Below are 14,866 nucleotides of genomic sequence, written 5' to 3'. Positions count from 1 at the left end.
GTAGTATATTGGCCAGTTACGTAGTATACAGCACAGCGCACGTAGTATATTGCACAGCGACGTAGTATACAGCACAGAGCCACGTAGTATATTGCCCAGTTACATAGTATATTGGCCAGCCACGTAGTATATTGGCCAGCCACGTAGTATATAGCCCAGTGACGTAGTATACAGCACAGAGCCACGTAGTACATTGCCCAGTGACGCAGTATACAGCACAGAGCCACGTAGTATACTGCCCAGCCACATATGTCACAGGTTAAAAAATAAACATATACTCACCTTCCAAGGGGCCCCTTGTAGTTCTGTCGCCTGTGTTCGGTTCAGGCGGCAGCTTCCGGTCCGAGGGTGTGATGACGTTGCGGTCACATGACCGTGACGTCACGGCAGGTCCTTCTCGCGCAGGTGCGCAGAGCCTGTGATGACGTCGTGGTCACATGACCGTGACGTCATGGCAGGTCCTTGTCGCACACCAACCTTAGCACCGGAACCTGCCGCTTGCATGGACCGGTCACCGGAGCGTTGGAAAGGCGGCGGAAGGTGAGTATATAATGATTTGTTTTTTTTGTTTTTTTTTAAATTATTTTTAACAGATGTTTTTACTATTGAGGCTGCATAGGCAGCCTCAATAGTAAAAACTTGGTCACACAGGGTTAATAGTGGCGGTAACGGAGTGAGTTACCCGCGGCATAACGCGGTCCGTTACCGCTGGCATTAACCCTGTGTGAGCCGTGACTGCGGGGAGTATGGAGCGGGCGCCGGGCAGTGACTGCAGGGGAGTAGGGAGGGACTAATCGGATTGTGCCCGTGCTGATTGGTTGCGGCAGCCATGACAGGCAGCTGGCGAGACCAATCAGCGAATGAATATCCGTGACGGAAGTTGCCGACAGAAAGATGGAAGTACCCCTTAGACAATTATATATATAGATTGTTTTGTATGTTTGTCACTTAAATGTTTCCGATCACCAAACAAAGGTGAATATTAGACAAAAGATAACAATAATCATAAAATGCAGTTTATAAATGGAGGGCTTTACTATTAACCCCTTAACGACTGCCAACGCATTAAAACGGCGATGGGGAATAAGAGTATAGCGCCGCCTGGAGGCGATTCCCACTGGTGTCGGCTCTACATGACAGCTGACACCCTGCAGTATCGGACCTGGCCAGCTTTACGACCGATCAATCATGACAGCGGTATTCAAGTTGTTGCCAGGAGGTCACAAGAAGACCCCCTTAGTATCCATCAGACCCCTGCGATGAGGATCCTGGGTCCTGATGGTGCCCATTTTACACTGAGGTCATGTGATGACGGCATAGTACAGTGGCCTGTGAGATCCAGCTGTGCTGCAGTACAGCATAGAGAGTGGCAGGACTTTAGGTCCCTCTATTTAGCACTTTATCTCCGGAAACAAGCAAGTCCCCTGATGATTCAGCTTGGAAGAAACGTGTTGGGACAATCCATGAGGGAGGGTGCAGGCCATGCTTAATACAGTGGTAGATGTGGACTGCCCTTATCAGGGCAGGAGTTTTGGGGATAGACTATTGATAGACCCATAGGGATTGACAGGGTATTGTCTTCCCTACGCATTGTTCCATGGAATATCCATGACTCCCGTACCTGGCTTCTGGAATTGGCGAGACCGTTCCTCTCTTCGTTATATTCTTTCAGGTTGCATATTTTGCTTCATAATCACTGACATTTTGTGATAACAATCATTACTTATGCAGCCAAGGGTATAAGGATTGGTATTGTCACGTAACGTTTTAGATACTCTACCCTGGCTTACATAGATTTCGCTACAGCCACTGCAAGACAAATCTTTTTATCCTAAGGCTACGTTCACATTTGCGTTGTTGGGCGCAGCGTCGGCGACGCAACGCAAAACATATGCACAACGCAGTGTTTTGTGACGCATGCGTCCAACGTTACATGAAATTGACACTTCACTTTTTTTTTTTTATCAAAAGACGCACGCGTCGAACAACGCAGGACGAAGCAGGCACTTGCGCCCTATGCATTTTCCATAGACCCTAATGGTTTTTTTTGGCGCATTTACGACGCAAGTGCGAAGCATGCGTTTTTAAAAAAAATTAGGACGCAGGAAAACTGCAACATGTAGCGTCCCCAGCGCCCTGTCTTGTGCGTCTAAATGAGGCATGCGTCGTAAAACGCAGTACAACGCATACCGGCGCATGTCCATGCGCCCCCCATGTTAAAGATAGGGGCGCATGACGCATGCGTCGGTATGCGTCGACGACGCTGCGCCCAAAGGCGCAAATGTGAACATAGCCAAGGGGGTTTTCGTTTCTGCATTGTTTTGGTCTTACATGGTTTGAAACTTTACGCCTTGTGTTTTAGTTCACTGAGGTTGACACTTTTTGCTTTTGATACCTTTTAAGCACACATTAAAAGTTAGGTTTTAAATTTCCACCAATGGTGTATCATAAAACAAACCACGTACACATAATTAGTAAAGACCCGGTCTATAAAACTAGCACATTATTTATTCAGTATGGTGAACGCCGTAAAAAAACAACAACAAAAAAAGACACCAAAAATGTCACCGTTTATTCACTTTTTTTTGTGAGTCACTATGATGAAAAAGCAATCAAAAAGTCATGTGTAAAAAAAAAAAAAAAAATAGCTACAAATGAAAAAGCCAAACCGTCTCATAAAAAAACAAGCCCTCGTTTGGCTCATTCAGCCAAAAAAAAAAAACAAACAAAAAAAACATGACAGTTCTCAGAATGGGACGATGCAAAAACAAATTCATTTTGCTACAATATTGTTTTTAGTCTGTAAAAATAGCAAATTATAAAAACCAAAAAAAAGAACTATTCTTGTACTGCTGTCTATTTGTTCATTCTGCCTCCCAAACATCGGAATAAGGACCGGCTCACATTTATCCTGCACTTTCCGCTGAGCACTTACGTCGCGGTGTGAAGACACAGGGGGTCAGTGGGTGCCCTCATCCACTGGCTCGAGACTGCATGGACCAGGTCACATACCACTGAGCGCCCGCTCTCTCCCCGTGGGCAGAACACTACTCAGACAACACAGAGTGAGGGTAACAGTGTGGCAATAATGTCAACACCCCTTTCCTTTTCCCTTTTTTTCCCCCATAATATTCAGTTATGTTCAAATACTATTGTATTTAGCTGATAAATGATTGAGGAAATTTTTTGCAACAATGTACAATGACTGAAAGCTAAATGGTTGTTAATATGACCCCTTTTAAAGTTAATAAAAAGTTTCTGATTAAGAAAAAAGTAATAGAAAAAAAAAATAAAAAATATATATATATATATATATATATATATATATATATATATATATATATATATATATATGTAAAAAAGAAAAGGAACAGCACACTTTATACTTATCTTCGGGTGCAGGCCCCCAGGATAATAGTCCATATATCCAAGCTGGTCAATATACAGAAAAAACGAGGCAGCACTCCATCTTTGCAATGTTAGACGTGCAGGATTTTAATCAACCCACTGGTTTGGGCGACGTTTCGGCTCAGACTGAGCCTTTCTCAAGCAATGGGTGTAACAAACAGGTGTCAATTTATAGTACTCTCAACAATAATTTCAGCCAAAGTGAATAAATATATCATACAGTGAATACCTCATATATTATACAGATACAATTATATGTGGAAATATATGTGCAAATTCATTCATGATCATAGATCAATATAAAGTGCTTGTATATATAAAGTGCTCTGTGCTTGTATATACTATATTTCATTAAAATCATCTCCACATTAGGTTCATTTCTTAGAATATAACTAACTAATGTAACATAATATTTCATGAATACATACTGTGGTAATGAGGAGCCCATGTGCCGCATGTAGGACGCCATTCACCGTACTCAGCGTCTGCCAATACCTACTGCGCATGTCCCAGCGCGTCACAAGCATAGTTTACTGCGCATGTCAAGGCGCACATTGAATGTAGAGGATTGCCGATAAACTGAGTTAAAGATATTAGGATACGTTTGTGCTAGGGCGCCTAATAACGCCGTATCATAGCGCCACTATTGCGCATGAGCCTCCAAGTATATCTACTCATTTGTGGCACACTATAAATTTTTATTTTATTTTAGTCTAACATTGCAAAGATGGAGTGCTGCCTCGTTTTTTCTGTATATTGACCAGCTTGGATATATGGACTATTATCCTGGGGGCCTGCACCCGAAGATAAGTAGAAAGTGTGCTGTTCCTTTTCTTTTTTACCTATACTAATGTCTGGAAATTTTTGCACATATAAGTATTTTTTCTTCTTTTTTTGTATTCTCAACAATCTTAAGCCATTTTTTGGAACCATGGAGGAAAATCCCATGGGACCAGGGATCTTCAACTATACTGTTGAGGATGAGGAACGTATACTTAATAGTATAGAGGGGGATGCAACATTCTTGAAAACCCCATCTATTGTTGAAATTAAACGGAAATATGAAAATGACTCTAAACGTCTAGTTAGTTCACAGTTACATCTATCAACACTGGGACAATATTATAAGGAACGAAAAATTCCCAGGGGATTAAGGTCAAACATTAGACCAAATTTGTTTATGGGGAATTCCACTTTTTGTACCCGGTTTACAATGATCTCTAATAAATACGCTATGGACATAATGCTGCTAAATATAGAATTTTTACAAATGGAAGTAAAAAAGATGCAATTGAGTGTTGGAGAAATGGAAAAGAAATTGCAAGAAGTGTTGAATAAGGAAGATTGGATTGCTTTTAAAGAAAAAATAGAAAGAGATTTATGTAAATTTAGAGGTGATTTGGAAGAAACAAAACGAAAAAAATGGAGTAGGGACGCTGGTGATTATGAAACCGGACATGTCTACACTTGGCAAAATGATAGTGCTAGGATACCGTGGAAGAAGAGAGGTCAATTGGAATCCAGGAAAACAGATGAATATAATCAAACTGAGTGTGTGATTAATGAATTTATTCCCTCTAGACCCAATAGGTGGAATGGAAGCCGGAAAAGACGAGGAGGCAAACGCCACCATCGGAGGCAAAAAGAAACCAGAAAAAATCAAGCCACAAGCCCAAAGACAACCGAACCTCAGGAGGCGGGAACAGAACTTGTAGTGAACATTTCAACAAAGGTACTCACTAATATGCAGGTGTCTGTGCTAAGTAAGGGACTTTCGTTTAGTCCATGTTCACATATGGACTGGTTCAATTTACAAGTGGACTTGGCACGTTTTTTCAGGGCAGTAAGACTGAAAGCATTAAGCTACTTACAGGTAGCGGCGTTTTTCGGAGGCCCATGACAGCACTACGAGAGAGGGGATCCGCCCTTCAGGAACAGGAAACCTACAGAGATACAAAAGGGCGGTACCTCTCCCTATGCATCAGTTGTATATTAGAGCCTGAGAGGACTACCGCGGTTAGTAGCACACAAATATTATATACAGTTTATATACAAAACTAATCCAATACAAATACCACACGTGAGATCTATATATATCTCATTATATACATTATAGGAAGTGCAACCCCCACGTGAATAGGGAGGGAACTAAGGGTGCTGTCATGGGCCTCCGAAAAACGCCGCTACCTGTAAGTAGCTTAATGCTTTATTCGGACTCCCATGACAGCACTACGAGAGAATTACAGAGATGTAAAACTACCTTAGGGAGGGACTATAGCTTGCAGCACCCTTAACCCGAAGGTGAGATCAGAGGAGCACCCCAAGTCCAACCGATAGTGCTTGAAAAAGGTGGAAGGGGACGACCACGTAGCTGCCTTACATATCTGGTCGATTGATACTCCAGATCTTTCCGCCCAGGATGTAGCCATGGCCCTGGTGGAATGCGCCCTCAGATTCTGCGGAGCCGGACCTCCACCTGCAGTATAAGCCAGAGAGATAGCCTCCCTAATCCACTTCGCTAGTGTGAACTTCGAAACTCTAAGCCCTTTCCTAGGACCTTGGAAGGATAAAAATAACGCATCCTCTCTCTTCCAAGCGTTAGTGACTGAGATGTATTCTAACAGGCATCTCCTAACATCTAATGTATGGAGTAGTTCTTCTTTAGCGTTAGAGGGGTTAGGGAGAAATGATGGTAACACTATCTCCTGTGATCTGTGAAAATGTGAGGCGACTTTTGGCAAATAGGCGGGGTCCGGTTTTAGGACTACTCTGTCCTGTAAAAACTCTGTATATGGGGAGAGTCTAGAGAGTGCTTGAATGTCCCCTACTCTACGAGCAGATGTTATCGCTACCAAGAACGCTGTCTTGAGGGACAATAATTTAATTGAAGCAGAATGTAAGGGCTCAAACGGTTCTCTAGTCAAGGCTGACAGGACTAGGTTGAGATCCCAAGGTACCGACCTGTTCTTGTGTATAGGTCTAGCTCTACTAGAAGCTTTTATAAACCTTGATACCCAATAGTTATTAGCAACGTTACAAGAAAACAGGGCCCCCAGGGCTGAGACTTGTACTTTTAGTGTACTTGTGGATAGGTTTAGCTCTAACCCTTTCTGCAGGAATTCTAAAATTTGGTTAATTGGTAACCCTTCTTCAATTCTGAAATCTGAAGAGGCCAAGAACTTCCTCCAGGTTCTAGAGTAGATCTTTGTTGTTATATTTTTTCTACTCTTCATAAGGGTATCAATTAAGTTTGGGGAAAAACCTCTGTTTTTTAATAATGACCTCTCAAACACCATGCCGTCAAATGGAGCCCCTTCACCTGCGGATGGGTGATCGGACCTTGATGGAGTAAATTGGGAATGTCCGGAAGTACCCAGGGGTCTTCCACCGACATGGTCCTGAGCCACGCGAACCAAGCTCTCTTGGGCCAGAAAGGGGCGACCAGTATGACCCTTGCTCGGTCCTCCCTTATTTTCCTGACCACAAGAGGTAATAGGCCCAGCGGGGGAAACGCATAAGCCAAACGGAAGTCCCATTTGATCAGGAAGGCGTCCACTGCCAACGGATTCTCCCTGGGATTCAGAGAACAGAATTTTTTTGTTTTTCTGTTGTCCCTGGTGGCAAACAGGTCCACGTCTGGATGACCCCACATGTGGACGATTTGACCGAAGATGTCTCTGTTCAGGGACCATTCCCCTTGTTTTAAGGTGTTGCGGCTTAGAAAGTCCGCTTTTATGTTTTCTTTCCCTTTTAAATGTAGAGCAGTTAAAGATAGTAAACTGCTCTCTGCTGTCTGGAGAAGGCGGTCTGCTACTTCCATCAGAGATTCGGAGTGTGTACCACCCTGGTGGTTTACGTAGGCTACTGCCACCTGGTTGTCGGAGAGGATCTTGACATGGTGACCCTGTAGATACACGAGGAGTTTTTTAACTGCTAGTTCAATAGCCATTAACTCTCTCTGATTGGAGGAAGCTGATGTTTGAGGGTCCCATAGCCCTTGAACTACGATGTCACCCATGTGCGCCCCCCATCCCGTAGGGCTGGCGTCAGTTGTTATTACACGAGTCACATGTGTCACCCAGGGAACTCCTGCCGACAGATTGCCTTCCACTAGCCACCATCTGAGAGATGTAAGTACTACTGGACTTAACGTCACCTGACCCTGCAAGGACCCCTGTAAGGCTCTATCATTGTCCAGAACCTCAAACTGTAAAGGTCTGGTGTGGAATTGGGCCCAACGGACGGCAGGAATGCACGAAGTTAGGGATCCTAACAGTGACATAGCCTGTCTAAGGGTCATGGATGGTTTATTAATCGCCTTCAACACCTGTTGTTGAATGTGGAGTAATTTATCAGGCGGCAGACAGCATTGTTGGGTCTCTGAATTTAATAACAGTCCGAGGAATCTCTGAATTTTTAGGGGCTGTAAACAGGATTTGTCATAATTTATAATCCAGCCCAGATGTTCTAGTTTGGCTATGGCTGTCTTTGCTTGTGAAAGGCAATGACCTGCTGAATTCCCCACAATAAGGAAATCATCCAGATAAGGTATTATGAGGATATCGGATTCTCGCAAATATGCCATAACCTCAGCGACTACCTTGGTAAATACCCTAGGAGCTGCAGAAATGCCGAAGGGAAGGGCTCGATATTGAAAATGACGAACAATTCCCTCTATAGACACCGCCACCCTCAGGAACCTCTGGAAGTTCTCATGGATAGGAACATGATAGTATGCGTCCTTAAGATCTACAACTACCATAAAGCAGTGTTTGAACAACATCTTTATTGTAGTACTGATAGACTCCATTTTGAAGGTTTTATTAACCAGGAATTCATTTAGAGATTTAAGATTAATGATGGTCCTAAATGACTTATCTGGTTTTTGAATCAGAAATAGAGGAGAGTAGAACCCTCTTCCTCTTTCTGAATCTGGGATCTCAATCAGCACCTTTTTAAGACATAAATTGGTGACTTCAGCTTCCAAAGCCGTTTGTTCAATAGAGGAGGAACGTAAGGGGGTTAATTTGAACTTATCCCGAGGCCAATGGTCAAACTCCAGTCTGATATAATGCCTCGGACCCAGTCACTATTAGTGATGTCAGACCATGCGGAAGAGAAGGCTGCCAATCTCCCTCCCACAGGGATTGCTAGTCATTGGTCTGACTTTTTACGTTCTTTTGAGGAACGGCGGAACATATAGCCCGTACCTCTCTTGCGTCTATCCTCCCATCTGAAATTATCTCTCGAGGGTGAGGACGCGCGTTTCCTTCCGCGACCAAACCTCCTTCTGTTGAAGGGGCGACGGTAAGATGCTGATGGCAGATTAGGGAACTTCTTATCATCACCTGCTTTTTCAAGCAAGTCATCCAGAGTTGGTCCGAAGAGATATTCCCCTTTACATGGGATAGCGCAGAGCTTGGATCTTGATTGGATGTCACCAGACCAACATTTTAACCATAAGGCTCTACGAGCCGCGTTGGAAAGACCTGCTGCTCTGGCCGCCATTTTGACGGAATCCAGTGAAGCGTCCGACAGGAAGGCCGCAGCATCTTGAATCACTGGGAGCGCATTCAGGATTGTATTCCTGGATGCACCTTCCTTAAGTTGTGACTCTAACTGATCCAGCCAGACCATTAAGGATCTGCCTGTACACGTTGCGGCCACCGCTGGTCTCAGAGATCCGGCCGCCATCTCCCAGGTACCTTTAAGGAAGGTGTCTGCCTTCCTATCAAGCGGATCTTTAAGGATCCCCATATCCTCAAAGGGTAATGAGGCTTTTTTGGACGCTTTCGCCACCGCCGCATCTAGCTTAGGGGCCTTGTCCCAGGTATCAACGGCTGCATCCTCAAAGGGATACCTGCGTTTTAAAGCTGGTGGTAACGAGCCTTTTTTCTCCGGTTTCTTCCACTCACGGAGAATTAAATCTTGAACTTTATCTATCACCGGAAAGGATCTGCGCTTCTTATGGTCTAATCCGCTGAACATTATTTCCTGCCTGGAAGGTTGTGTTTTAGGCTCTTCCAGGCCCATGGTACCCCTGACCGATTTAACTAGTTTGTCCACTCGGTCCAGCGGTAGACAAAACCGGCCAGAGTCCTCTTCCGATGACGAGGAAGAGGGAATAGAGCCATAGGAACCTTCCTCTTTTTCTTCCTCCGAAGATTCAGAGATTAAGGGAGTTTTAGGTTTTGAACTTCCCGCCTGGGATAGAGACCGCAGGGATTCCCTTACTTCCATACGGATCATCTCTTTTAAGTTAGCCGTATTTGCAGATTCTTCCGCTACCTAGGGGAGGACAATAAGGTGATACCATCTATCCGACCGGATGTCCCTTAACCCCTACCACACCTGTAGACCTCACCGTCTGTTGTATACAGGGGGCACATAATTTTTTAGGGTAAGAATCTGGTAAAGGGATTCCACACAGGGCGCACTCCTTATGTTTCGTCTTTGCACTTCTCTTCCCCTAGAATGACAAAGTATAAGGGGGCCCGCGTCACTGAGTGAACATTCACGTAGATCACTTACCAGTGTACGCCAAATCAAGGTACCGGAACACGAGGGGGTTCTTTCCCAGTCGAAGCTCTCGATCCCTGCTTGGACGAGCTTTTGCGGCTGGACTGGTCACTCCTGACATGCTCCTTCTCCAAGGGCTTCTGTCGCACCTCCAGTAGCTGAGGCTGCTCACCACCACTCTCCATGATGGAAGTGTGACCAAAAGCAGGGCTCTAAATCCGACACCTGCTTAAATCCCCCTGGGTTCCGGTCAGCAGACTGCCTGGCGTCATCCCATTGGTTTCTGCTGACCAGACCGCAGCTGGGAGGTCAGCGGTAGTTAGTGGGGAATCCGGTGTCCAGGATCGATGGGCGCCGCCATCTTGGATAGAGTGCGCATGCGCAGCCATCCAGTAACCCGGAAGCGCCTGCCGACTCCGCCCCCGGCGTCACAGCATTCCGGAAACGCTCCTGAGAGCGGTGCAGGACGCCGGAGATGTGCGACAGCGCTCCGGTCGGCGCCGCTTTCCCGTCACCGCTACCCCACTCCACCACTGCACCGCCGCATCGCTGCAAGAACCAAGGGGGGCATATACTTACCAACGCCGGCATAGAATGGAGATCAGGCAATCCTCCGGACCCTGCTCCCTGCTGCCATACGCCACCGACGTGCAGTCCAGCCAGGACCACCGTGGCGCCTCCAGGGACATCCGCACCGGCCGAGGTAGGAGACCCCCCCGCTACCAGATTCGGCCGGCCGGCCTGGGATCCACTACGGAGAATTTCATCTGTAGGATCCTGTCCCTCCAGGAACAGGAAACCAACTGATGCATAGGGAGAGGTGCCGCCCTTTTGTATCTCTGTAGGTTTCCTGTTCCTGAAGGGCGGATCCCCTCTCTCGTAGTGCTGTCATGGGAGTCCGAATAAAGAATGGTTTCATAACAAGGATAGTATTACAAATGTGAAAAGTAGTGAATTTGATCTAAGGATGGTTGAATTGCGTAATAAAAGTAACTTTATGCCCCCTACTAGTTCAGCTGTCATAGACGCTTTTGAGGAGGTGGTTATGATGGAGATAGAAGAATTGAGAGATAATATGCAGAAAGAATTTCAACACCCGAATATATTGAGAGATGAGGTCTTGGCATTGCAGGAACTTGTCCATGATGGCGACGTCATCATCAAACCCGCAGACAAAGGGGGTGCCGTCGTCGTCATGGACAAGTGTATGTATATAAATGAAATTAATAGACAACTGCAGGATGAAGAAGTCTATGGTAGGATGGATGGAGACCCCAGGTTTCGCATTGAGAAGGAAATTAGGATGTGCCTGAAGGAAGCTGTGGATTCAAAAGTAATTGATCAAGATTTATTTGATTATCTACAGGTGGAGGCTCCCACAACCCCGGTGCTATATACTATCCCCAAAATCCACAAGAGTTTGATAAATCCACCGGGACGCCCAATAGTCTCCGGGGTTAACTCAATATTTAGTAAGATGGGTATATTTTTGGACAGAATTTTTAACCCTTTAGTTAAAAGTGGAAAATCGTATATTAGGGATACAACGGACTTTTTAAAAAAATTGGAAGGAATACAGTTGACGGATGAGATTATTTTAGCGTCTTTTGACGTGGTATCCCTATATACGTCTATTGATCACGAAAGGGGGTTACGGGCGGTGGATAAAAAATTGGATTCGGCAAAATTTACAGTGGAAGGTAGAACCTTTTTATTAAGACTGTTAGAAATAATACTGAAACGCAACTATTTTCTTTTTGGGGATACGTTTTATGCACAAAAGCGAGGAACTGCAATGGGGGCCAATATGGCCCCCGCATATGCAAATTTGGTAATGGAGGTGCTGGAGGAGGACTTCGTCTATGTGTCCCACCACTTCCGACAAGTTTTGGTGTGGTGGAGATACATAGACGACGTCTTCCTCCTGTGGACAGGTACACAAAGGGCACTAGATGATTTCCACTGTTTTCTCAATACAATTGACGAGACTATTAAATTCACTTTGGTATCATCTAGACTGGAAATTCAGTTTTTAGATGTATTGGTTACACAAAAGGAGGGGGGGCTAAATACAACGCTTTTTGTAAAGAAAACAGATAGGAATAACTTATTGACATATGATAGCCAGCATCCACGTAGTATGTTAAAATCGATCCCGCTTAGTCAATTATTGAGAGTACGACGAATTGTTAAAGAAGAAGAAGAGGTTGATATTGTGCTTCACAGACTAACTGATAAATTTCTGAGAAGGGGGTATCCGAAGAGTTTATTAGAGAAAACAAAACAAAGGGTGCTTCAACAGGATAGAGAGGGTTTGATCAATAAACCACCCAGTGCAAAGAGAAGAAGGCAGTTGGATCGGATTCCACTGGTTACGACCTATGTGGAAGAAAGCAAAGAAGTAGCCAAAATAGTTAGGAAACATTGGGGGATGTTGGGTAGGTGTCTCCCTGATATTAAGGAGTTTAAGATGCCGCCCATTTGTTCCTATAAGAAGAGTAAAAATATTGGCAACTATCTGGTTAAATCAGATATAGGAACAATGAAAAAAAGTTTCCAGTCGACATTAACAGGCCTAAGTAAAAAAGGATGCTTTCCGTGTCTGAATTGCGTGAACTGTACACACATGGTGAAGGGCTGTACATTTCAGCATCCCCGGACAGGGAAGACATATAGGATTAATGAATATCTGACATGTAGCTCCGAATTTGTCATATATCTCCTAATGTGCCCGTGCAATTTGTGGTATATTGGTGAGACTACATGCGAGTTCAAGGTAAGAATGAACCAGCACCGGTATACAATAAGAAAGAAACGAATGGATCTTCCAGTCCCGAAACATTTTGTGGAACTAAATCATTCCGAGAGGGATTTAAAGTGCAAAATAATTGATATAGTCCCGGTACAAAGGAGAGGGGGTGACAGGGATCCTTAAAAAGAAAGAACTAAAATGGATCTATGAACTGGATACCCTCAAGCCTAAAGGCCTAAATGTAGATTTTAAAATTCATACAGTCATGTAATTTATTTCATATGGTTTGTTAAGTATATGTTCTTTATCCTTGAAGTATTTTTGAGGGTACATGGTTATTTGAAAAATTCATTCCCTGATTTTAATATCTTTTATGGTTCTCCATTTTTTAGGTTCGTCTACTCTGTGTTGAGGAACATGGTCGCATGAGGACGGAAGGCCTAGATTTGAAATTAATCCAGAAAATATTTCACATATTTGATAGATTCATATAAAAAATTCTTATATAAAAAATTCTTTAAAAATATTTTGAAGTGGTGGATTGCAGACATAATTGATTTATTTATGTGAAATAAAATGTCAATTTCAAAGGAATTTTTTCTTTCTTTTGTTGTATGATTATACTGGGGCATAAAATATATACAAATATTTATAAACATTAGTGGAGAGGGTTATGTTACCTTACGGTTGTCCAGTTTGGGGCGGTTGGCTCGGAGGGGCTGGCTGTGACATCTGGAGGCTGTGTGGCGCCCGGGGGCAGCCTTTATAAAGGTGTCGTCCGGGTAGTCAGGGTAAAGAACCCCATTTCAAGGATAATAAAACAAAGATATCTTTAAAATATGCCCTGGTATTTAATTAATATGCAATTTTCACTGTATATTGTGCAGGTGACCTAGTGGATTACGGAGTAAGTTGATCCGCAAAATTGTTTAAAAGTTCTAAAATAGAAATTTATAGTGTGCCACAAATGAGTAGATATACTTGGAGGCTCATGCGCAATAGTGGCGCTATGATACGGCGTTATTAGGCGCCCTAGCACAAACGTATCCTAATATCTTTAACTCAGTTTATCGGCAATCCTCTACATTCAATGTGCGCCTTGACATGCGCAGTAAACTATGCTTGTGACGCGCTGGGACATGCGCAGTAGGTATTGGCAGACGCTGAGTACGGTGAATGGCGTCCTACATGCGGCACATGGGCTCCTCATTACCACAGTATGTATTCATGAAATATTATGTTACATTAGTTAGTTATATTCTAAGAAATGAACCTAATGTGGAGATGATTTTAATGAAATATAGTATATACAAGCACAGAGCACTTTATATATCCAAGCACTTTATATTGATCTATGATCATGAATGAATTTGCACATATATTTCCACATATAATTGTATCTGTATAATATATGAGGTATTCACTGTATGATATATTTATTCACTTTGGCTGAAATTATTGTTGAGAGTACTATAAATTGACACCTGTTTGTTACACCCATTGCTTGAGAAAGGCTCAGTCTGAGCCGAAACGTCGCCCAAACCAGTGGGTTGATTAAAATCCTGCACGTCTAACATTGCAAAGATGGAGTGCTGCCTCGTTTTTTCTGTATATGTATATATATGTATATATATGTATATATGTATATGTATATATATATATATATATATATATATATATATATATATATATATATATATATATATATATATATAAAAAATAGTGTGAGATCTAAGGGCTAGCCTTCTATAAATGTAGACATGGCTTGGGGAAGCATTCGTGCAGGGGTGCATTCGTGCACTATTATTCGTGTACTTTTATTCAAAGTACTTTTTCTAAGTACTCGCAGTTATAACATGGCAGTTAGACAGGGCAGGAGACAGGTAAGACAATCTAAATCTATTCCCTATTCATTTGGAACAGAACAAATACTCACCATATGTATTTGTATAATTTATATCCTGGCTGCCACATTCACACACTTTCACCGCCCTTGCATTAACTCTCTACACTCCATCCATATCGGCCCCTCTGTCATTGCCTCTCCTATTTTTAGCACTCATGCTCTGTTCACACTGCTTAACAGCGCAGATCCATTCAGTCCCACCATCCAACACAAGAGACGCTCTCACAAATCACTTAACCATCTGCTCACTCTTTCTATCCTCCTAGTTGCTGGAGACATCT

General features: G+C 43.4%; 1 protein-coding gene across 6 annotated transcripts in view; it reads right to left on the bottom strand.

The window, feature by feature from the left end:
- CFAP263 (cilia and flagella associated protein 263) overlaps nt 1–14,866 on the bottom strand; it is a 62,139-nt gene that overhangs the window by 5,757 nt on the left and 41,516 nt on the right. For 5 of the 6 annotated variants that reach the window (XM_077289003.1, XM_077289002.1, XM_077289005.1 and 2 more), the window contains one exon: nt 13,360–13,440. The exons of the other annotated variant lie outside the window; for it this stretch is intronic. In XM_077289003.1, the coding sequence (XP_077145118.1) occupies nt 13,360–13,440 (81 nt within the window). The remainder of the gene's footprint in view (nt 1–13,359; nt 13,441–14,866) is intronic. 6 annotated transcript variants of the gene reach the window in all.

This window comes from Ranitomeya variabilis, chromosome 2 (assembly GCF_051348905.1).
Source record: "Ranitomeya variabilis isolate aRanVar5 chromosome 2, aRanVar5.hap1, whole genome shotgun sequence".
NCBI lineage: Eukaryota > Metazoa > Chordata > Amphibia > Anura > Dendrobatidae > Ranitomeya > Ranitomeya variabilis.
The sequence above is the reverse complement of the archived record's forward strand: the minus strand, read 5'-3'. Positions and strand labels throughout refer to the sequence as shown.